The 24,130-nt window shown below is 36.5% G+C and overlaps 1 protein-coding gene across 3 annotated transcripts in view; it reads left to right on the forward strand.

The window, feature by feature from the left end:
* sgcz (sarcoglycan zeta) overlaps positions 1–22,756 on the forward strand; it is a 291,539-nt gene extending 268,783 nt beyond the window's left edge. For 2 of the 3 annotated variants that reach the window (XM_084402173.1, XM_084402172.1), the window contains exons 7-8: positions 8,296–8,419; positions 21,518–22,755. In XM_084402173.1, the coding sequence (XP_084258299.1) occupies positions 8,296–8,419; positions 21,518–21,715 (322 nt within the window). In that variant the 3' untranslated portion in view covers positions 21,716–22,755. Of the gene's footprint in view, positions 1–8,295; positions 8,420–21,517 lie in introns of all 3 variants that reach the window. The other variant, XM_084402171.1, reaches the window with a different exon arrangement.
* The last annotated feature ends 1,374 nt before the right edge of the window (positions 22,757–24,130 follow it).

The following is a 24,130-nucleotide window of genomic DNA, read 5'->3' on the forward strand; positions in this document are numbered from 1 at the left end:
ATGGTATTCTTATCGGTTCTTTTTGTTATATTAAAAAAAGGGGAAAAAAAATATTTAGAACATAATTAATTAATATTGCTTTATATTTTGAAATGTAAAATAAATATCTATAGCAAAAGAAAAAGCAATGATTTAACAAAACAAATAAAACATGTATGTTATGCAGAAGGGTGCAGGCTTTTGTGTTTTATATACAGAAGACATAGGACACCAGAAACAAAGTACAAACACATGGTCAAACAAAAAAAAGTGTACAATAAAACAAATATACAAATGATATAGCCTACCAGTGCTTTAGTTTCAGTAATGCCTACTGACATTACTGTTCAGGAGTAATATGGGCTAAAAAGACATCTAGTAAAGTCAGATGTAAAATAACACTGCATAGTTTATCATAGATAGATTAAAGCTTATAAAAGCCAAAATTATTCATTCAAGTTTGATGACTGATTTTCTCTTTGCCTTTTGTTGTTTGATTCACATTAATGGAGCAATCGTCAGCAGGTTTATTAGACTGCTGCCTCTTTAAGACCAAATGCAGATCTAATCATTATTACGCATCATATTTTCTCCCAACTATTTTCGCCCATTTAAGACATAAACTGTATTTAAGTGAATAAACTGTTTAAGTGAATCTCCAAGACGGCCATTTTGACATATGTTTGTGTATATTTGATCGTTTAGATGCGCACACGAAGCCCAAAATATACGTTGCTTGTCTCGCTTGTCTCAATCTGTTGCTAGACAGAATGCGGCTTTAGTTTTTAATGGTTATACCTCAAATATCTTCTTTTTTATAATCATTGGAAGCCAAAATCTAAATCTAAAATAAAATTAGTTTAATATCAAAGATCTAAAGTGTTACCGTTTGAATGTTTAGTCCTGTCCTTATCGTCACTCATTAAGCAGGGCTGTTGTATTGTGCGCGCCGTGGCTCCGCTTGAAAGATCGCTCTCTCTCTCACACACACACACACACACACACACACACACACACTCTCTCTCTTTAGCAAAAATGCATCACAGACAAATGGTTCAATATTATTATATATAGAAGTGGCTGGCGAGATTAAAGGGATACTCCACTTTTTTCGGAAATATGCTCATTTTACAACTCCCCCAGAGTTAAACAGATGAGTTTTACCGTTTTAGAATCCATTCAGCCGAACTCCGGGTCTGACGGTACCACTTTTAGCATAGCTTAGCATAGATCATTGATTCAGACGAGTCCAGTAGCATTTCTTTCAAAATAGCAGGCGTAGTGATATGACGCAGCGCCTAAAAATAGTCCCCAGCTCGGTAACTTCTTCCAACGTGACCGGGACTAAGTTTGTCTAACCTATTAGACCTATTTTCAGGCGCTGCGTCATATCACTACGCCTGCTGCACCCATGGTACGGCCGCACAGTTCCTTGATTATTACGTCGGAATGAGAGTAGTTCCTAGCCATATAGGCTTAGAAAATCGCAACTTTTCATTTTCCGTCGATCTTAGTACACGGTTTAACTACAGAAGAGTCAAGTTTTAAATAGGAAAAATATTGAAACTCTTTGGTCATTTTGAAAGAAATGCTACTGGACTCGTCTGAATCAATGATCTATGCTAAGCTATGCTAAAAGTGGTACCGTCAGACCCGGAGTTCGGCTGAATGGATTCTAAAATGGTAAAACTCATCTGTTTAACTCTGGGGGAGTTGTAAAATGAGCATATTTCCGAAAAAAGTGGAGTATCCCTTTAAATTTGCAAGATAATAATTTCTTAATAGCAATACTAAATAGCACGTGTAGGCCTACTTTCTTCATTTCTGCAGTACCGACAGCAGAACCGATAACGTCCGAGCTTATCGATCCAGCGGTCTTTCATAATTCAGCACCGGGGCCCGTTTAATACCGGGTTTCGGTACCCATCCCTAGTCTCAAGGACCCATCAAGATTGTGAATTATACCAGCTCAAGTGAAAGCTGAACCAAACAAAAGGGCTAAAAAAATGTTGTCTTGCAAACTGTGACTGAAAATGTGAGGATTAATCCAGATGAGACAGCCGGCACTTTTCCTCTCTGGAACATAATTATGGATGGAGAGAGAGTGAAAGAGCGAGGGAGATTGTTTGAAGGGGGGATTTAAAGGGGTTTTGGTAGATTTATTGCACACCTGAATCTCCACAGCCAGTCGAAATATAGACTCAGTCCTTCGACCATTTCGGCATACTTGGGCAAATTACTTCTGTGACTGTGTGTGTCTTCTGCGCCACATTTCTCCTTACAAAGTAATTACACAATGGCTATCATTCATCCAGTGAGTCTTCATTGTCCAATTGCTATTTTAAATTTCACAATAGGGTTTGAACAAACAATAGTACCAATTGAGAATGTAAGCATCTATCTATCTATCTATCTGTCTTTCTGTCTTTCTGTCTGTCAATCTATTGTTCGATCTATCTATCAATCTGCCTTTCTATCTGCCTGTCAAGATATTTTGCAAGAGATTTTTAACGTTTCAGGACTCTGTTGTTGTAAACCAATTCTAAGAGTCTCAAACCGAAGAGCAAGCGATTCAAATAAACTTAAAAAAAAAATTCAAATGCCCTACAACTATATATATATATATATATATATATATATATATATACAGTATATATATATATATATATATATATATACAGTATATATATATATATATATATCATTGTGTAGATTGTATCTCAGTCTGCGGATCCCAGTCAGGGACATTAACCATGTATTCTTATCTCTCTCCATCTTTTCAGCTAAAGGCCACTCTTAGACTCATCTTTCAAGCATCTGACAAGATTCACCTCATACCTGGCTTTTCCAGCTCTCAATTTCTCATTTATGAGAATACTTTTTTTTTTTTTTTTTTGGCTTCTCTTATAATGGCTGTGGTTAAAGTTTGGGTATAGCAAGAGGGTTCTAAATCATGATAAAAGTGCATCTGTGACTCTGAGCCCATGAGTGACTGATTGGGCACGATCTGGAAATTATGGTGCCTGGAAATTAGATTTGATTTACTTGAGTGTTTGGGAGGTATGAAGAGATACTACTCGGGTGCTTCAATCTTAGTGTAACTGTATATGAGTGTCACTTGCACAGGTAATGATTGCATATGATTATATGCAATACATGCGATTTTGTGTAGATGTGATCCTGGAAACACGGCCCTCTCAAATCCACATTAAATTACATTCCACTCATATGGACATTGAGGACATCCACCCCTCGGACTTGACCTTCAAATCCATTGATTACCTTATCACACAGGGATTACTCTGGCATCTATAGTGCCGTACCTCTCGGCCCATTCCTAATACTGTCAGTATGGATGAGTGAAGTAGTTTTTTTTTTTTTTTTTTCATAAGAGATTAAACTTAATTTTTAGATGATTTTTGTATGTGGTTTCGGCGTCATATCGATCTGTGGTGGTGACCTTTACTTTTATTGAGCAGTTTAGTAAATTGCCCTTGTTGTCATCTGTCTTTTCCACAGAATGAAAGTCACTCAGCGACAGTATATACATCATATCATTGAAAGAATTTTGACTGACTTTAGATGGAATTCTGACTGACTTAAGATGAAGATAGAATAATAATAATAATTATTATTATTATTATATTTAAATGTTTGAAGAAAATAATAAGTAATCTAAGTAAATTATGAGTATGATGATGATTTTAAGTAGGCTACATAAAAAAGTATTGTATATGTTTATTGATTTTTTTTTTAAGGAATTATAATTTTCTGATATTAAATTGATCAAAAGTGACAGTAAAGACATTTATAATTTCACAAAATAATTATATTTCAAATAAATGCTGTTGAATTTCTGTTCCTTGAATTCCACAACTGTTTTACAATCAGCATATTAAGCCCCATTCACCCCACCAGCAACATGCAGTGACAAAGCAACATGATCAGTTTCAATTTCAGTTTTAATAGAGAGCTGGTGATTTCCGGCGACACAATCAACAGTGACCATTGACGACAGGCTGGGGGCATGTCCAGCGATGCGACAAAGCTGAGATATGTTTAACTTATGCAAATGAAGAGCTACTTTCGAGAGCGACAACCAATATGACTGAAGTCAGTGGAGTGCACGTGATCCGTCACTACATCCAGTAGTGGAGTGTCGAGGCAAGATGGAGGAGAAGTTCATTTTAGCGGTCAGCAACATTCCTTAAATGTACGATATGTCTCTGTGTACATGGTACATAGGTGCTGACTCTGAGCCTGAATGGTTTTGTGAACACAGATACACAGTGTTTGTGCTTTCACCACGGATAAATATCCTCGATGGCAAAGAGCATACACTGTTTCTCGTTCATCTTTGAAGTTAAGCATTTTATGATTCCATTTTTTAGTCATTTTCTTCCAAAATGTTTGTAGCGGCAAGAAAACAGATTCATTGTCTACATTTAGAGTAACATCCGTGAATGTTATTCACAAAACATTACTAGGCAACCAGTAGTGGGAACTCTCACTAGCGACATGCAACTACAAAGTTGCTGTTAAAGCCGCCAGCCGTTGGACCAGAAGTCATTCATTTCCAATGGAGAGTAGTACGGGAGTAGCGTGGAGTTCCGATCATATACGTATGCGGAAATTCCGGATCCGATTTGAGCTTCGGATTTGTTGAAATTTCTTCTGCGGCTAAACCGCATGCGACCAGCCGACCGGATGTGATGTATCCTAATCAAAACTATGAGTGCTTATGTTAGAATTACCAATATTTGAACACTATAATGTTATTCTGTAAACACTATTTCTGTAAAATGGCGGATATCAATAATTAAGGCAGAAATAATTATTTTATAATTATTTAAACAATATTTATGTTGATTAGCTCTATAAAATCTATTATGTTTTTATTTGAGATGGATTGAGGGTCATTTGTTTTGTGTGGATATATCCATACATGCATTACATTCATTAAAATTCTTAATTTTACCATGGTGAATAAGCCGAGGAAACGGTTGCTTTCGACAGTTCCTTGCGGGGCGAAATGCGACAATGGTATGCAAATGTCGTGTGCAGTGGAAAGGCGGCTTAAAGCCGTGTAGTCTATGGATGATGTCAGATTGCGATTGTCACTGTCCTTTTTTTTTTTTTTTTTTGTGAGCAACATTCTAAATTACTATCTAACTCTCTATCGTTTTCGTTCTTTCCTGTCTCTTTTCATCTTGGTTTGAAGTGGATCTGAAGTGGTGCCTTCCCAAGACACATGGTCTCACTCGAGTGAATGATATTCTTCAACAGGAGTGAAATAAGATACAATATCATTCCTTTATACCTGTAACCTCCTTCCTCGCCGCAGCAGTGCTTTAGATACCCAGTGGGTCTACCTTATTCCTGCTTCACTCTCTGCCCATGCCGGTTCCCCAGTTCTATCACTATCAATTAAATTATCAGCAATGGATGAGCACGGGCATGAAATTGCTTTACGTTTTCTCACAGGGTCTTGCTGCCAGCCACAATTTCCCCAGCTACATTTCACACAGCAGACGGGCGGACTACAAAAAGTCATTTTTGACCGATTCGAGGATTTGTCAGGGAATGTTGAAGACAGCAAATGGACCACTGGGCCAAGAGCTCAGCGAACTAGAGGAAACCCACTCGGAGGGTCAAGAGGGTCAAGAGCTCCAGTGAACTTTCTTGAAAGCCCTATTTTTGGCGCCATTATTAGCAATGTTGTGCACTTGTGTTGAAACTATTGTAAAGCAGCGATGTCTCAATGTTTCTCTCTTCCCACCGCCAAAACTAACTTGCACAACTTTTGTAACTTTCTAAATGAGTTTCTAAGAGTCCTGGTCCCTTGGTTTTATCCTATAACATCATGGGGCCCGGTAAGTAAGAATCTCACAGAGAGGAGCTTTAAAACTCAGGGAGGCTTGAAAATGTCAAATGCAACGCTTTTTTCATCTTTGGCTTTGGCTGATGTTCATCTACCCATAGTACAGTGTCATTCATCAATCTGAAGGGCTGCAACCAAAAGTAAATACTCAGAGAGGAACATGAAGTCAAAGGTTAGCTGTTGGTATTGAGCTGCTTAATGTCATCATTGGTCTTATTCTCAAAAGTCAAAAGTCAGTACCCAGCTTCTGTGACCATGAGCATAGTGATAAATGATACGTCGAAGCACACAAAACTCATGAGAGGAGAAAATCTCATTTGGTGGCTCATTGTAGAAAGGTTTGCAAAAGTAAGAAACAAGGTATATTAAAAAAGAAACAATTACATTTTTTAAAGGGAGGTTCATCTTAAAAAAAAAAAAAGGTTTTACTTTTGTATGGTTAAAAATGTATTTCTTTCTTCTTTTTTTTATTTTTTTTTTTATTTAAAATAATTTAAACCATTGTTTCAGTGTGGAATTCAGGGTATATGTGTGTAAAATGTTAATAAAACTTTGGCAATGCACAGCTTCTTTTACAGAAATTATGTTTTTTTAGATCTGAAATCACTTTCAAATTCTAGACTTACTAGACTATAGACTAAACTGCAAAGGCTCCTTGCATGTACTTGTAGCTATTTACATATCTTAGTCACGTCAAAAGTGCATCATAGAAATTGCCTGACATGTTGTGGCAGCCAAAGTCAAATTATAAAAGGCAACCTTGCTCTAGCATAGGATTTTCAAATCGTAAGATTGTAATCTGATTTCAAACCCCTTTAGATGCTTCAGATCTACATATGTATTCAAATGGCATACATGCACAACATTTGAGTTTTGCAACTGGTGTGTTATTGAGCTACAACTTCACAGTGTGAATAGCAGATATATTACATATTTATCACAGTAACATTCACTGTTGACATTTTTTTCTAGAACTCTTTTAGCTCAGTAAACCTGAATGCTGCCAGTCAGAACACCATACACATACAATACATACACAAATGTATTCTGAACAAAGACCATAGGTTTGCAATAGGAAGCAAAAGGAGTATAAATGTAAAGTTAGTTTAAAATTCTAAAGAGTCATATTTATGCATTGCTTTTCAAATGACTGTAACAAATATCCCGACACATACATTTGTGAGAGTGGCATAAAAGGTCAAGATGGATGTTTGAATGGGTGAATTTGCTAGCGGAATAATGAATCAGGCAGATAAGAGACTAAAGCTGGCCTCTCTTATCTTTCATATAAAATCAAGTCCACTCTGCACACCTAAGATATTTTGTTTTGCTGCTTTATTGAAGATTGTATAGATTTTTTTTTATTTTTTTTTTAATCAGCCTTGTTCCGGCCTCGTTCCGCTCCCATGGCTCTCTGTCCCGCCCTGCCTTATACCACAGTAACGTTAATAAAACTTAAAAATACATTAGCTCATCCATGAACATGATTTCTGCCTTTAGTCCCATCGGATTGCTTTCCATCAGGTAGCTGTGGAGGTGAAGACGACAACTCCCATGACTCCACACTCATTCACGACACACGACAACCTCAAGCTGCTCCTTTGTTATTGTTTTGAATAAGCGACTTCTAGCAGCAACATGTACATACTGTGCCTTTAATTAAATTGTGAAATACATTGATTCATTCGAGAACAACTTTCCTTTTTTGTTGACATCACATAGACCATGCAGGCTATGAATAATGTCAACCAATAGCCAAATAGTTAGCAAATAGCAAATATTTATTTATTTCTGGCTCCATTCTGCTCTGCAACACTCACTTTTCACTATCACTTCGGTTAAAGATCGATATATAAAAAAGTCCTATTCTCCTTTTGTCTTGTTTTGCTTTGTCCACAGTACAGAAGTAAAAAGGGTTGCGGTTCACATTGACAGACTTGCAAACATACTGAATCGAGCTTGAATATGAAGGCCTTAATTAGTCAACATTGTTGAGGAAAGTGAAATGTATACTAAATATCAGCACTCTCGAAGCCCTGCTTGCTCAATCAGATTAGAGGACCTTAACTAACGGCTGTATTTTTATGGCACATACTGTAAACCAAGGGTTATAAATGAATGAACTCAACTGGGATGACAGTTGATGTCATTAACTTCAATACTAAATACAATTGGAAATTAGTTTTTTTTTTTTTTTTTAAAGAGATAAAAATGCCTCAAAATGGCTCAAATCATTTAATTGTATTTTAATAAATTAATTGATGTGAGTCATCTGAACAATCTGACCCACTGGAATGAATCAGAGTTTTTTTTGTTTTTTCATGAGAGAGAAGTTTAGAAAGGTTTTGATTAATATGTGTCCAGCCGAAAGCTGTGTGTGCATTAAAAACTGATTTGTGGTCATTTCTTCATCAAAGTCTATCTTCTTCTAACAGGCTAGAGTCTCCGACAAGGACACTGACACTGGAGGCTCCCAAAGGTGTTGAAGTGAATGCGGGAGTAGGGGAATTCAAAGCTTCTTGTAGGAAAGATCTCACTTTAGAGTCTTCAGAAGGAGAGGTGAGTATGTGGAATTGTATATAGGGTAAAACTTGTAGATGTCAAAAAAAAAAATATATATATATTTCTTGCCATCTACAGTTTCATTAATAACTTGTAACATCCATGGAACCTTTATATTCCACTAAAGGTTGTTCGATCTCCCAAAAATGGTTCCCCTACACTGTAAAAATTAAACCGTGATTTTTACGGTAAAACACCGGCAGCTGTGGTTACCAGAACTTTACCGTCAAAAATACGGTAGCAACGTTATTGGTTTTACAGACTTAACTTAAAATGTACAGTAATAAACCGTATTTTATTATCTGATATAATGTGAATTTACCATCCTATTGAACTATTAATATCTGTTTTGTACCATTGTTATACACTGATAACCACCAATTACAGCCGTGATGAGAGTCACATGATCAATCAAAGCTCATCACAAGCAGCTCTTCCACAAGAAAGTTAATACTAATTTATAAAAGCTGCATAGTGTCATTCACACAAACATTAAACACCATCATGGTAACACATGAAATTAAAAAAATGCAATAAACATTAATTTAACAACATTAAATGTAACATAAAACCCTAATGTACATAACTGATAAAAAAAAAAAAAACTATGAAGAAACAGTTATTTCAACAAAAATACATCAAATGTGAAGTGTCACACAGGGAATTGTGGGAATGCCAATTTACGGTTTTTCACTGTAAATTATACAATGAGTTGTTCTTTTTCACTTTCAAAAACTGTAAATTTAACGGTATTTTACAGCAAAATTACATTAAATGTACCGTTAGATCTATCACAGTTATTTACCGTATATAGTACGGAAACTTTCTGTTAACCAATTAACAGTTTTTCACTGTAGCATTTTTACAGTCTTTTACCGTTAAAATTACGATCATTTTTTTACAGTGTATGCCATTTCTGCAAATAATACTAATACTAAAAAAATATAACAATATCCCCTGTTGGAACCTTTATTTAAGCCAGGACTGCCATCATGGATTAACAAAAAGGTTATAGGTTCTGATGAACAAGAAACTTCAGCATAAACAAATACCATACACACCATTACACGTGCAATTATGTTGTGTCTTTACTGAACTCACTTTGTAAATATTTACACTGCAGGGTGGAAAATAATAATAATAATAATAATTCGTTACATTTATATAGCGCTTTTTCTGAGACCTCAAAGCGCTTTACATATAGATGGGGGAATCTCCTCAACCACCACCAATGTGCAGCATCCACTTGGATGATGCGACGGCAGCCATATTGCACCAGAACGCCCACCACACACCAGCTTACTGGTGGAGAGGAGACAGTGATGAAGCCAATCAGTATATGAGGATGATTAGGAGGCCATGATAGACAGAGGCCAAGGGGCAAATTTGGCCAGGATGCCGGGGTTACACCCCTACTCTTTTTCGAAGGACATCCTGGGATTTTTAATGACCACAGAGAGTCAGGACCTCGGTTTAACATCTCATCCGAAGGACGGTGCTCTTTGACAGTATAGTGTGGAAAATGTATGTGAACCCTTGGATTTAACTACCTTGGATTTTTTTTAAGAAACCAAACCTTTCATACAGCAAGGATGAATTTAATTTAATTATTTCAAATAAATGCTTTTTTAAAACTTTCAATGTCTCACGGTTCTACAACTGTTTTTGCCATTGGAAATAACAATAAAAAAATGTGAATTATGTGACACTGAAGACTGGAGTATTGGCTGATGAAAATTCAGCTTTGCCATGACAGGAATACATTTAAATAGAAACCAATTATTTTAAATTGTTATATATTTTTTTCACAATATGACTGTTTTTATTTTATTTTGAATAGATATATACAGCCTTGGTGAGCATAAAAGTCTTCTTTAAAAACATTTTATTTTTTTAAATCTTATCAACCCCATTGTATAATTTGTAAAAAACAATTGTGTCCATTGTTGTGGCTTGTCAAGCGCACACTACAGTAACGCATCCCTCTGAGAATTTAAAACTCAAGTTTTATTGTTTTCTGTCATGTTGGTGAGCACTAGAAAACTCATAGTCAATTACAAGATCATTCACCACACATAGTGCACTTACTAACACACAAGTTTATTCTTGACAACATGTCAACAAATTAATTGAGAATGAAGTGTTGTAGTTTCCCCCTTCTCTCACACTTTTTCACTCTTTCATAAAGACGTGAACGTTTTGCATATGAATCGAACAGTTTAGTGATAAACAGATTTAATTTATGATTTTCTTCACATAAACATTGATCAATGCACACTGGTCAATCCTGCTCTTCCACAAGAACCAATGAGTTTTGTTTACGAGCATCAAGCAATCGCATTTGAGCTTTCATTGACTGTATTTGATATGCTCAATATGTGTGTGTTATTAGATCTGTTCATTAGATTAAGTGATTTTTTTCCCCCCTTCAGAAGCTGTGGATTAAACTGCTCAATTAATATGGATTACTTTTAAGATGTCTTAACTTTTAACATGTTTAAACTTTCAGTGAAGGAACAGAAATCTCTCAGATTTCATAAAAAAATAAAAAATGTTTCAGAGATGAACGAATTTTGAATGGGTTTGAAACATGAGTAATTGATGGCAGAATTTGCCGTTGTAATGAGATAACCTTTTAAACCCTCAAACAGAAACATGTTTCAGTTTGGTTGCATATTATTGGTTTAAGTTGAAGATCAAGTCAAATTGTATAAGCAATTTGTGCTGAAATCCCAGTAAATCCAAAGGGTTCACATACATTTTCTTCAATTGTTTTTTTTATAGTGAACTGTACTTATGTAAAGAGCTCTGAATGAGTTATCTAATGATCACATCTCATATGTGTTACATTAGACCTTTTGTTAAGGTGGTAGATGTGACTTCACACAATCCTATCTGGTCAGATGTGAGCGGATCATGTCCTCAATAATTGCCTCAACCAAACACGTCCAAAATACTCCAGATCTTTCTCCTTTTTCTTGTTCATGCTTTTTTATGTTCTTTGTCAACCTGTTTTACACTCATCTGTCTACATCTTTCTCTGTCTACAAGCCTAGTTCACTGTCCAGTAATTGCAGTGTTAGTGTAATTCTAAGAGCACCTTGAACATGTTTAGATTATCCACGCTCACCCCCACCCCCCTTTTGTTCAAATTAGTGCCGTCATGTTGAGCTGCCTAGCTCTATTTCTTCCCCTCTGTCTTCCATTGTCTCTCTCTCCTTCTCCTATCTCACTTTAGTAACTGCCCAGGCTATTTAATTAACTTCCATGAGTCCAAGTCATATATCATGCTGTTCTGTCACCTCTTTGGGAAAAAAGTTTTTTTTTTCTTCTTCTTTTTTCTCTCTTCTTCTTTTTTGCCTGAGATAGCAGGATGGTGCAGTAAGGAGTGATATAAGAGAAAGTCATTGATGCACAGTTTGGGCACTTGTAAAACTTTGTCATTTCTTAAAGCATTAAAGTTCACACAAATATTAATATTGTTATTTATTCACTCAACTGTTTTTTTTTTTTTTTTTTTTTTTTTTTCAGTGGAAAACAAAATGTGAAATGTTAGGGAATATCCTGGTCACTCTGTTGGCCACGCAATTACAGTGAATGGGGACTGGAGCTTTAAAAATGACTCAAAAGCATCATAAAAGTGATTCATATTACTTGTGCACTGTATACCAAGTCTTAGAATCCATACGATATAGCTTTGTGTGATGAACAACTGTTATTCACTTATATTCTTCCAATACAATAGCACATGTGAGAAAAGTGTCAGTTACACCATGTATACACCACATATACTGCATACAAGAGTGTTGCGACGTAACAAAAGCAGACAGAACCCATTATAATCAGTGATGCTGTCTACACTAAATGCGACGCAACACATCAAATTCCCGACAGTAAACTGATGCACCATTCTATTTCTGACGTCACACGCTCGCACTACTTCTGAGGCGAAGAACAAATGGATTTGCAACAGTTGCAAATCACGATGCGACAACTCTTTGATTTTTAATCCTCTTTAATCTAGTGTGATGTTCAAATCTAAAGGTGTCTGCGCAAGCTTGGTTAAAGCAGGAATATGTAAAATCTGTCATCTTTGGTCAAGGGACAAATGGATTTCTGCAGAAAAACTTGCCATGAAGATTGGTATTCATTCTGTTCGGACTGTTGAAAAATGAATAGCTGAGATGCAGGGGTCTTTTACTGTAATACCATTGCAAGCAGAAATGGTTGCGACTGTATTCCCCAGCATCAGGGTGGGTTTAAATGTAGGAGATTAGCAGGAGGTTGATGGAAGATTACTTTCTTTTACAACACCTGAAATTGGTCTCTTTGACACTAAAACTAAGAAGTCACTTTATCTTGTTTGTGTAAAAGATTTAAATTTAAGAGCATTGAAAGATCTTCCAGAGACCAAATGGACAAATTTTGTTGAATCGGGGGCCTCTCCAAAAGGATGTTGGAGGACATTGTATAAGAAACCAATTGTAAAAAGAAGTGGAGATTTACAATGGAGGATTTCTCATTGGATTTGTAGTTTTTCATATATTTATTGGATGTTCAAGGCTATTAAAAATTATTGTTGTGTTAAAAGACTTGAGCCATCATTTAGATTTTAGTTTTACAAATATATATATATATGTAAAACTAAAATCTAAATGATGGCTCAAGTCTTTTAACAATATATATATATATAATAAATGTAATAATAACATAATTTGTTAAAATATTAAAATATATATATATATATATTTTTTTTTTGGACCAAAATAAAGCACCTCAAATAAAAGCAAAATTGTTTTGATTAATGTTTTATTTGGTAAGAAAATAGAAAAGAAAGAGAAAGAAAGAGAAAAATGCAGTTTAATAGTGATACTGATCCTTTGAACATGTTCAGAACTCTGGTAAAAAGTAGGCTGGTTATGGAGTATAAGTATTATGAATTGGTGAATAATACTGAATCTTTCTTCTATTTGTGGGGTGTTGGAAATATTGTATGTCACTGAAGAGGGAGTTGTTGTAAAAGAAGCAGATTTTTTAATGTATTTATGAAATAATGTGTTAAAGGTGTAAGTTATTTTTGTGTGTTAATAGATTGTAATTAAAGAGATGTTAAAAAGTAAAAAAAAAAAAGTCTCTCTCTCTCTCTCTTTCTCTCTCTCTCTCTCTCTCTCTCTCTCTCTCTCTCTCTCTCTCTCTCTCTCTCTCTCTCTCTCTCTCTCTCTCTCTCTCTCTCTCTCTCTCTCTCTCTCTCACTCTCCCTCCCTCTCTCTCTCTCCGTCTTCATGAACAAGCTCAGTAATTTAGAACAAATGCTCATATCAGCACAATCCCATCCTGTTTGCCCCCATCTCTCCTTGTAATTCTCCAGAGGGAAGAGACGCTGAAAATAGATGCCTCTGTCAATTTGGAGAAGAGAATCAAGTGCATTAGACAGCTGAGACGAGAAATCAAATCAATGCTGTCAGCAGCTGACTCTTAAGAGGGCAATGTTAAAAAGTTTGGGGTGAGAGAATTAAAGGAGAATGGCTGACTGGGTCCATGTCCTATTGCCTTTTCTCTTCCTGCTGCCCATTAAGATCAAGGGAAATGAGAAGTGACTGCTGTATGTGCTCTGATAGCTCTCGTGATAAAGAAAGAGAGGGAGAAGAGATCCTGAATGCTATTTCTTTATTTGAAGTCATTACAGCTTTGTATGGCACAATTAAAGGTGCAGTCATTTTAACCAAGTACATATGATCCTTTAAACAAATTACAAGTGTTTAAAAAAAAAAAAAAATGCTTAAAACAGCCCAAACTTGTTTGCTGTCTTTCAGCCTGGGGTGCGTTTCCCAAAAGCATTGTTAGCTAACTATGTTTGCAAGTTCTGTTATCAACATAGTTCAGAGTTGGTGTTTCCCGAAACCATAGTTCCAATGAACATTTGCAAAACAGCTTCGCAAAAAAGTTGTGTGGTTGGAACGTCAGCTTATGACATGTGGTTAGAAGCATAATTTCTTGTTTGCATGACATTTGGGCTTATTAAATCCTTATATTGAGCAAAATAAGCAAGTTGACATTCAGTATAATCTATATATTTTATTTTGAATATATATTATATATTATGTCATGTACGTCTTTTAGTTTGTCAAGAGATTTATAGCACCATTTTTTAAGAGTGTGCATGTGCCTACGTGGTGTAGTACGTAAGAAAGAGACTATGGTTGAATCTGGAAATAAAGCATAATAACTGAGAAAGGTAGAAAGTTCAAAAGAACTGCATTCATTTAAAATAGTTTTTGTCAGCCCAGGCTCATTCGAAGAATTTACCTGTGGCAACATTTTTGCAAAACGCAAAATAGGCCTACGTTGCGTCGTGCATGTTTAACGACAGTTTCAAAGTGAAATGTCCCGTGAGTGGCGCTAAAATCATTTATTGTTTTTTTTCCGGAACAGATGAACGTGAATATGACAACGTTTTATTACGTCAGAGTTTCTTTGCATCACTGCAGTTCTGAATTAAAATGTCCGGTGAGTGGTGCTAAAAGATTAAATTAATGCTCCATCACGTTTTAAAATAACGTACACCTACGTTATACCCTAAACCTGCCCGATGTTAACAAAAGCAAATGCGAAATAAAAATGTAATCGTAACCATGGGATTTTAGCTTTTTTTGGGGGGACTTTGAGCTCTTTCTGTATATCGTGACTCGTCTTTCATGCTCGGTTCACACCCGAGCTCTCTGCATCACAAGCACAATTCTGTGCCAGGTGCAGCTACTGAGCAAGCTTAATATGACTGTACAACTGAAAATATGGAGCTGGTTAAGTGATGCAAACTATTTGTTTACAAATCATGCACTATGGTAAAAAGTGTTTTGAGGTTATACCATAATTGTGCAAGGAGCCGCTTGAAAACAAGTCTTTATTTATCCATAATCTGCCCAATTGTGTGTGAAAACAATTAAAAGTGCTTGCTGTTTTATTGCCTCTAGTGTTCATTTCTTTTAGAAACTGCAGTGATATGAACGTATTGGTCCGTATTTGCATTTTGATAAAATGTTGCCACAGGTACGTTTTTCCAATGAGGCTGTTGTTGTTTTTTGTCCAAACAATGTAATATTTACTGTCACTTTTGATCATTTTATTTCATCCTTGCTGTATAAAAGTATCAATTTGTTTTAAAAAATCTTAAAGACCTCAACTTTTAAACAGACCTGTGTAAATAGATAAAATTATATTACATGAAATGTATTGATATTAGATGAAAATGTTAAACACGAGGTTAAATCAACTACGGGATATTCAGATAAAAGTGTAGATAAAACAGTGCTATGTATATCCTCATGATTATCCACACATTCTCATCCTAGGGCGTCATATACTGACACTTTTGACATTTCGTCTACATCCAACTTACATGGCACCCTTTAGCGTCAGAGTATGACACGCACAGAGCTTTGTTCGGTTATGGGTAGGTTTAGGTCTGGGGTAGGGTTAGGGTTAGACCGCTAGGAGGCGCCTTCTGGCCCATATCTATCTGCGTCTCATATTGACGCTAAAGGGTGCCATGTGCGTTGGATGTAGACGAAATGTCAAAAGCGTCAGTATATGACGCCTTGGGATGAGATCGGGCTGGATTACCCCAGCATAGCCCTCAACTAGATCGGTTTTCATTACGCTAAACACCATCACCATCATCATCATGCATGAAATGAAGTACCTATTTTGTTGATTTGCTTGTGTTACATGGCAGCTGTGGAGTAAATCCCCCATTCTCTCCACCTGAACACTCCCTCTCACTTCAGCCAGCCAATGAGGCGGTGGATATAGATACATATGGTGTCAGCAAGCCGAGGAGACAGGGGAGCTGAACCAGGCATATGTACTAGGCTAATGTTTCATTTGTTGGTGCAAAGCTCCAATATGGCGTCCATTTGAGACCAGCCCTTAAACCCATGCATCTTAATAAAGCCACTAAGGTGTGTGATAGGGACAAAGTAATGAGAGAAACGATCCTAAACTAGCCCTGCCACCGAAGCAGGCTCATCTATCAGCAGACAAATCTATCAGAAGCCCCGTAGTGCAGGAGAGAGGGGGTAGATCCTATGAGGTTAATAATCCAACAGCCAAATTACTGCCAGCGGTTTGTTTTGCCCCAGGGTTGTTTCTGCGTGATGGCGGCGAGGTTTTATTTTCTATTATTCTGGAGTATGGAGTCCCATGGCACTTCTCTCTGCCGTGCTTAGCGGCGCTTTTTTAAAGTATGGCTCTAAAAGTCAGGGGGAAAATTTCGTTTTTGGAGTGTTTTTATTTGTGCCAACTCCATTCGGGCTTATCCTTCTGTTGTTGCCCTCCTCTCTTAATTCTTTGGTCAATTGTATATTATTCTTCTGTTAGCCATATGGTTGTTTGTAAATATAAACATGTTTTTGATGCCACATTATACCGTTCCTCTAATCAGCACATAGGCTGTAGGTATCAACCATTACAAGAGAAAGTACCAGTATGTGGTTTTCTAAAGCATTAGAGAATAAAACTATTCCGTTTGAAACTTATAGGGCATTGCGCCAGGTGCGACACGGGCGTTTTTTGTTCGTTTCAGCCTGACACAGTTATCATTTTCACGTCCTGCGCCAAGTTGTTTAAATAGCAATTTGCGCCCATTTGTTCAGTCATGGGTGTGCTGGTCTGTTCAGGCACATTGCTGGCATGTTGCTATTCTGAGGCAACTGAAATAGACTGAACGTTGTGTACCCGCCTATATGCGCATATTACTAACGCGCTCTTTAAATAACAAAAAAAAAAGATTAGCTTTTAGTTGGTCAATGGCGCAATATTTTTTGTTCTTCACTGTTTAGTCCATTACAGTTATGACAAGCAGCGTTTTTCTCTTTGTGATGATGTTTAACAAAGTTTGTTTAACTTTTGAAAAGTGTATAGCTAGCTGCCTGAAAAAGAACACATCCAGTTTAATTGAATGCATATTTCAAGGTTACTGTATCACCCACTTGAGTATTGAGGTTTGTTTCCATCACAACACAAAAGAAGATATTTTTTAGAGTGTTTCATCTTGTTATTCATTCAACATTCAGAACAACTTTAGATCCCATTGACTTTCATTTTGTGGACAAAGAACACAGACATTTTTCAAAATGATCTTCTGTACTCCACAGATCATCATACAGGTTTGGAGCAATATGGGGCTGAGTAAATGATGACAGAATTTTCGTTTTGGTTAGTTATCCCTTTACACAATATACACACACAAGCAAAGAAATTAAATATTAAAAAAATAATTGAGAATACTGACACCTGTATTTGGGGATTTTTGTGATACTTGACCCTTGTAGAATAATGGGAAAGGCAAGTATGCAGCCCCAGGTCCATAAACCTTTTTATTTTTTGGTGCTCAAACCATCAATTTGTAATAGTAAGTCCAGAAGTAAATGAAACGTGCAACAACTGTGCGCTATAATTGTTTGATTGCCACGGTCAGAGAGACAAGAACTAAAGAGATCTGTTTGTGTTTTATAGCATGCGACTCTGCTCATCTCCAGAGCGTAATGGGGTATGAGATACTCACGAATGACCTTGTGAAGTCTGATGGGTCACCTGTATGTGTTTCTATCCCCCGCCCTTCATTTACCTCTTCACATCAGCTACATTTCCCTCCCCATCCTTCCCACCTTTAGCTCTTTTTTCAACCTGTTCATTTTCATTTGCTGCTTTTCCTCATCCAGCTGTGACATGGGAGAAATCATGCATGAAAAAATGTTTGGACCGACTATAATTGGCCTTCTCTACACATATAAACATGCAAGTGTACACACACACACACACACATTCCCCGATAGTGTTTCCAGAACGGAAAGAGGTTTGTAAACAACGCACCAACTGTTTTTATCCCATGGTTGACTGACAGTAATTCATACAGACACTTTCATTTGGGGAGGGTGCCATCTTTAATCCCTTCGTAAGATGACCTAAATGACTTCCGTTCCGACTTCTTTCCCTTGTCTCTTTCTCTCTCTTGCTCCCGCTGGTTGCCCCCCCGCCCCTCTTTCTCATAGTGTCTCTCAGTAGGGGTCATGATAGCTGTCAGCGGGCGGTATCATTAGCCATGCCATATCTCAGAAAATTCTGGAATTCCGTCTCCTGACAGAAAACGGGAGAGTGTTTAAAATGTAATTGGATTTGAGGGTCTGTTTTGGGCCAGGGCGGCACTCACCGGTATTAGGTGACACAATGCATGAGGACATGTCGGCTAACCGAATGCCAAAATAGAATTTTAGTAATTTGGCAATGAAGGGGATGAAGTGATAAAAGCATTTAGAGGACAAATGCAAATTCCTTAAAGAGAACGGAGACAGAAGGACATGTAAAGCAGGGGACTAAGAGGCGGCATATTTAATTAAATAATCAAGAACTAATCATGAAAGCAGTTGTGATGGTATTACAGTACATTTAAGTTCCATTTTGCAACAAAAAATAAATAAATTTGTTGTTTATTTTTGTAGTGGGTTTTAGTATTGTAACCAATCACAGACGTACAGTTTCATTGCATTAAATAAGTGGCACCTGCAAACAAATTTTTGGTTTGGGCCTAAATAGTTTTACAGAAAAAGTACAGTTTAATTAGCAGTGAACGTTATTGCCACTACTGACTGCATCTGCATTTGTTTAACTTAAATGTTGGTGCCGGAGATTGACTCGCGCTCTGCAGGTGAATTTCTAACTTTAGACCGCCGTCCTGCGTTTCACTCATAGCCGAAAGACACTGCGAGCGATTGACTCCATAACCTGCCAATAAACAAACAGTGCACAGTTCTGAGGACATTTTAAAGTCGTGTGTTTTATGCAAGGCGTTTCAATCACGCAAAAAGACAGGCGCGACTCTCATTTGGGTGTCGAATTTGCACAGTAATGATTTTATAAAATAAAAGATCAAATAAAAAAACACACACACCTGAATTCAACAGAGGAAATGCACCAATTCTGCAACGCTGAGAAGAGAGAACTGTTCTGGAGACTGGAGAGAATTCAAACAGCCCGGTCTCACTCGACCGTTGAGTTGTCGTCACGTCAGAGGGCGGGGGAGGGGTGCATTGTTTTAATTGAGTAATCTTACTCAATTTCTTAAGAGTGTGTTAAATATATTAATAGTATTGATTTGAATTAAGTAATATTTTTGTTTCTTGAAACAGAGGTTTAATTCTCCATTCTCAGATATTGTGATAGAAATTTCACAAATGTATTAAGTGTATTATAAATAAATAATTGGTTAGTCAAATACTAAATTCTTTTAGTGAAAAACACTTAAATATTTTAGATAAAATGAACTGTTGGATTTTTTGTCTATAACTCAAACAATCAAGTAAACAATATTCAGAGATTTGATTAAGTTAATAAAGTTAAATATTACTGTAATATTTACTAAGCCACAGAATTATTTTTTAGAGTGTGTCCACTTATGTTTTTATTTTATTTTTTATATTGCTCCCATTAACGTGCTCATCTTCATACAAATTGTCCTGAACTTACTGCATAGAGGAACAGACATACAGAGGTTCTTGAAATCCCCTTGGGTACATTCAATGCTGGTTTTAGGATAGTAAACATTACGCAGTCCATTGCAGCATTTATCTTGCATTCATTTATCCTGCATTCAACCGGCATTCAATAGAAGTGTCAAGTATGGCAGTTTACGTAGGGACATGTAAAATTCACTCTGTCCATGTCTGTATAAAAAATGTTGATTGTGTAAAAATCTAATTCACATTTGATAAGTGTCATATTGAAGTGTGCAGGCCACTTGGAGAGAGCAAAATGAAAAACTGACACAGCAAAAGGCGAAAGAGACAAATAATGAGAGACAAAGTGAGAGACAGCTAGGAAAAGTGGCTGTGTGCTGTCCTGCTGACAGCAAAGCATCATGGGGGCTTGTTTGTGCAAATGTTTATAGAGATATGCCCTGTCAACACCTCAGACACCATTACTTACAATAATTAGTTCTTCCTTGTTGGTGTCTTCTCTCTCTCTCTCTCTCTCTCTCTCTCTCTCTCTCTCTCTCTCTCTCTCTCTCTCTCTCTCTCTCTCTCTCTCTCTCTCTCTCTCTCTCTCTCTCTCTCTCTCTCTCTCTCTCTCTCTCTCTCTCTCTCTCACTCACTCCTTTGTTTTTTGTCACTCATCCACAGTGTGTGAGTTATGGTATAGATTATTTGGCCTTTCCTATAGTTGTCAGAGCCAACAGACTTTTTGGAACTAATAAATACAGGAATCAACATATTTATAAATCAAAGGGCCAACAGACTTTTAATAAAATGTAGTTCATGTCCCTGGTGATGTTCTCACTCCAGGACCATATCTGGAAATGAAATGTGTGTCCTTTAGGATGAATTGATGTGCCAGGATTGTGTCATGGTAGTCTTACCATTGTGTCATAGCCAGAGTTTTTAATATAATCTTGCATCTTAGGTGTTTCTTCAAGTTTGAACATTTTTATGTCCAATGGTTAGTTTATTTTTATTAAAAGTGACACTATGTTATATAAAGATCTTGGTTTGTTTGTTTGTCTATACCATAAAATGAGTGTTCTTGGTTACCAAAGAGCCTAATATAGACACATGGAATGTGATATGCAAATAAAACAAAGGAAAATCAAGGTAAATAATTATTGAGCATTATATTGTTGCTTTGTGTTATTTCTAATCAAGCTGTTGACGTGTGACAATCATATTGAATTGTATGTCTTTTTTTATTCTGCCAAATTTGGAAAATGCTTGCCATTTTTGTGAGCAATAACCCAGATGAATGGGCTGTGGGGGTCTGAAGCTGGGAAATGGTCTAAGCAACACACATACACACACACACAGAGAGACTAGACTGGACTGGTCAGATTGATGTGTCTTTACCACAACGGACAACACTGTTCAACTATGTATGTCTCACATAATGATACAGTCTTTCATCAGTGTGGCGTTTTTATATGAGTAAATGCAATGTAATCTTAAATTACTGTTATTATGTTGATTTATCTGAAGTCTTTGATTATAATGTCTGTATTTTCTGCTCTCCTCCTCTTCTCTTCTCTCCTCTCCTCACCTCTCCTCTTCTCAGATCTTCTTAAACGCAAACTCAATCCGTCTTGGAAATCTTCCACACGGGAGCGTGGACCTATTGCTTGGTCCGGGGACCACATACTCCAAACAGACTGTGTACGAGGTGTGTGTATGTCCCAGTGGCAAGCTCTATCTGTCTCCTGCAGAGAGCTCCTCCACCTGCCAGACCACCAATAGCGTGTGTCTCTGGAGCTGAGAAAGGTGGGTGGGCCATGGACCACCCAGCACCAGAAAGGCCTTCCTTCACCTTCCCTCTCTTGCTCTTTTCCTTCCTCCTCTGGTTCCTCTGTCCTCTTCTCTTTCTTAATTCTGTAATGCCTTTCTTTTATCCATGCTTACATCTGTCTGTCATCCAGTATAAATCTGTCTGTCTGTCTGTCTGTCTGTCTGTCTGTCTGTCTGTCTGTCTGTCTGTCTGTCTGTCTATCTATCTATCTATCTATCTATCTATCTATCTATCTATCTATCTATCTATCTATCTATCTATCTATCTATCTATCTATCTATCTATCTATCTATCTATCTATCTATCTATCTATCTATCTATCTATCTATCTGTCTGTCTGTCTGTCATCAAAGCATCTTTCTCACATTGACCGTACATCAGTCTTTTACTTTATTTTGTCCTTTCTTTGTCTTCCTCTTGTCTATTCTCTTCCTCTTTCAATTTGTCCTCTTTCCCATCTTCCTCTTCCTCTTTGTCCTCTCAAGCAGAATTCAGGAATCATTTGACGTATCTTGGCTCGGTTGGAGCCACATCTTCCCAATCTGTAAATGGAGCAGAAACTCTCTTGTTTTTTTCTTTTTCTTTTCTTCTGTGAGTGTGTTTTGTTCCTCTTATTTTTGTATGAGCGTCTGACCCAGTGGAGGATTGTGAATGTGTGCGGGGACGCTGGACTGCACTCATGAATGAGCACACACACACGGCGACCCGCAAACGAGCGCGTGTTTTTCTAAAGAAGATACTAAGGTGCCTTTGCTACTGTTAGTAAAGCACATCACCTGCTACTGTCCCTCCACGTGCAGTAAGACTAACCTCCGCTAGGAAAACTGACCGAACGAACCCTATCCTCTATTTTTAGTTCATTGGTCAAAAAGATAAGACGATAAACCGAAAGAAAACAAAACTTTTTTTTTTTCTCTTGGATGTTTCTTTTTTGGAAAAAAAGCACAAGATTATGCCATGTATATAACAACATTAATAAATAATAATAAAAAGAGAAAGTTTATTTTAAGAATTTTGTATTCAAGAATGCTTGATAATGTTTTTTTTTATTTTTTTTTATTATTGCTTTGGTCTCATGGACATGTTTACATGTACTAGGGTTGGGCCAGTGTTAAAAAAAAAATATATGTTTGTTTATTTTATTTGTTTATTTTATCAATCAAATTAAACTTTTGGATTGTGTTTAGGTCCTAACTAAAATTGATCCTGCCAGTCAAAAAGAGGTGCCATAATATTTTTCCCAACTCTCAAGTTCCCTACTCCCAACTCTTTTTTTTTTTTTTTCTTGGTAATTCTCTCCACATGATGTAGTGCAAAAATCAATACTGCAAGTTTATTATTAATCATCATTGTTACATTATTTACTGTTTTTAGTGTTTCAAACCATGGACCACTGCACTTGAGTAAATTGAAATATGATTTAGAGGCTCATTTCTGCAAAAAGATCTCACAGTGAAAGTAAACTGCCAATATGGAATAACCTATGAAGTTATGTAGGGAAAAGTGTATACAGTTATGAGAAACGGTTATTGACCCATTTGGAATTATATGCATTTATGCAAGAATAGCTCCTAAAATATAATTTCATAGTAATAAATTAAATGATAATCAAAATCAGTTCTGTTTCATAAGCAAAATGCACACATTTAGAAGCCATTCATGTAAAATTCTAATTCCAAAGAGGTTAACAAACTTATTGTACAGAAGTAATCCAATATCACTTGTGTTTATGACTGTCATCAAACTCATTGTGACACTTGAAACATTGTCGTTTGAGAATTTTTGACAGCAGGTTTCTTCAGTTGCAAAAGACATAAAAAGTATGTTTGGCAATAGGAGATAAAATAAAGACGAATAATAACTGAAGCTCAAATTAGTTTTTCAGATGACCAAGACCTGGCAAAAGATATCCAAGCCACAAATGCCCTCATAAATGTATAAAATAAGGAAGAACCTGACTAGATTAACATAGAACACAGATAATGTACAGTAGTATGAGGTGCTTAGCATCAAAATAACTATTTATTTAATTTTGTGTTTGCGTTCTGTAGGAGAGAGGATTTCTTAAACTAAAACAAAGATATATTTTCTTACAAATTCTATGCAATGTGTTTGTAAGATTGCTGTGAGGGTGGAATATTATTCATTTATATGAGGTCATGTTAATGTCCTAGATTTTCTTTTCATCATAACTCCAGTATTATCCCGTTCAAATTAAACTGGCTCATGAAATGAGTTTGAAAATAATTAAAAATAAACATGAAATGATGAACACATGCAAATATGTTTATTTGGGAAATTAAACCCACTCACTGTCTTTCCCTTTTTCTTTTTTTTTTTTTTACTTTTCATGTTATTTCTCAGCAATGGTAGTGCCATTGACAT

Source organism: Rutilus rutilus (genome assembly GCF_951802725.1).
Source record: "Rutilus rutilus genome assembly, chromosome: 2".
NCBI lineage: Eukaryota > Metazoa > Chordata > Actinopteri > Cypriniformes > Leuciscidae > Rutilus > Rutilus rutilus.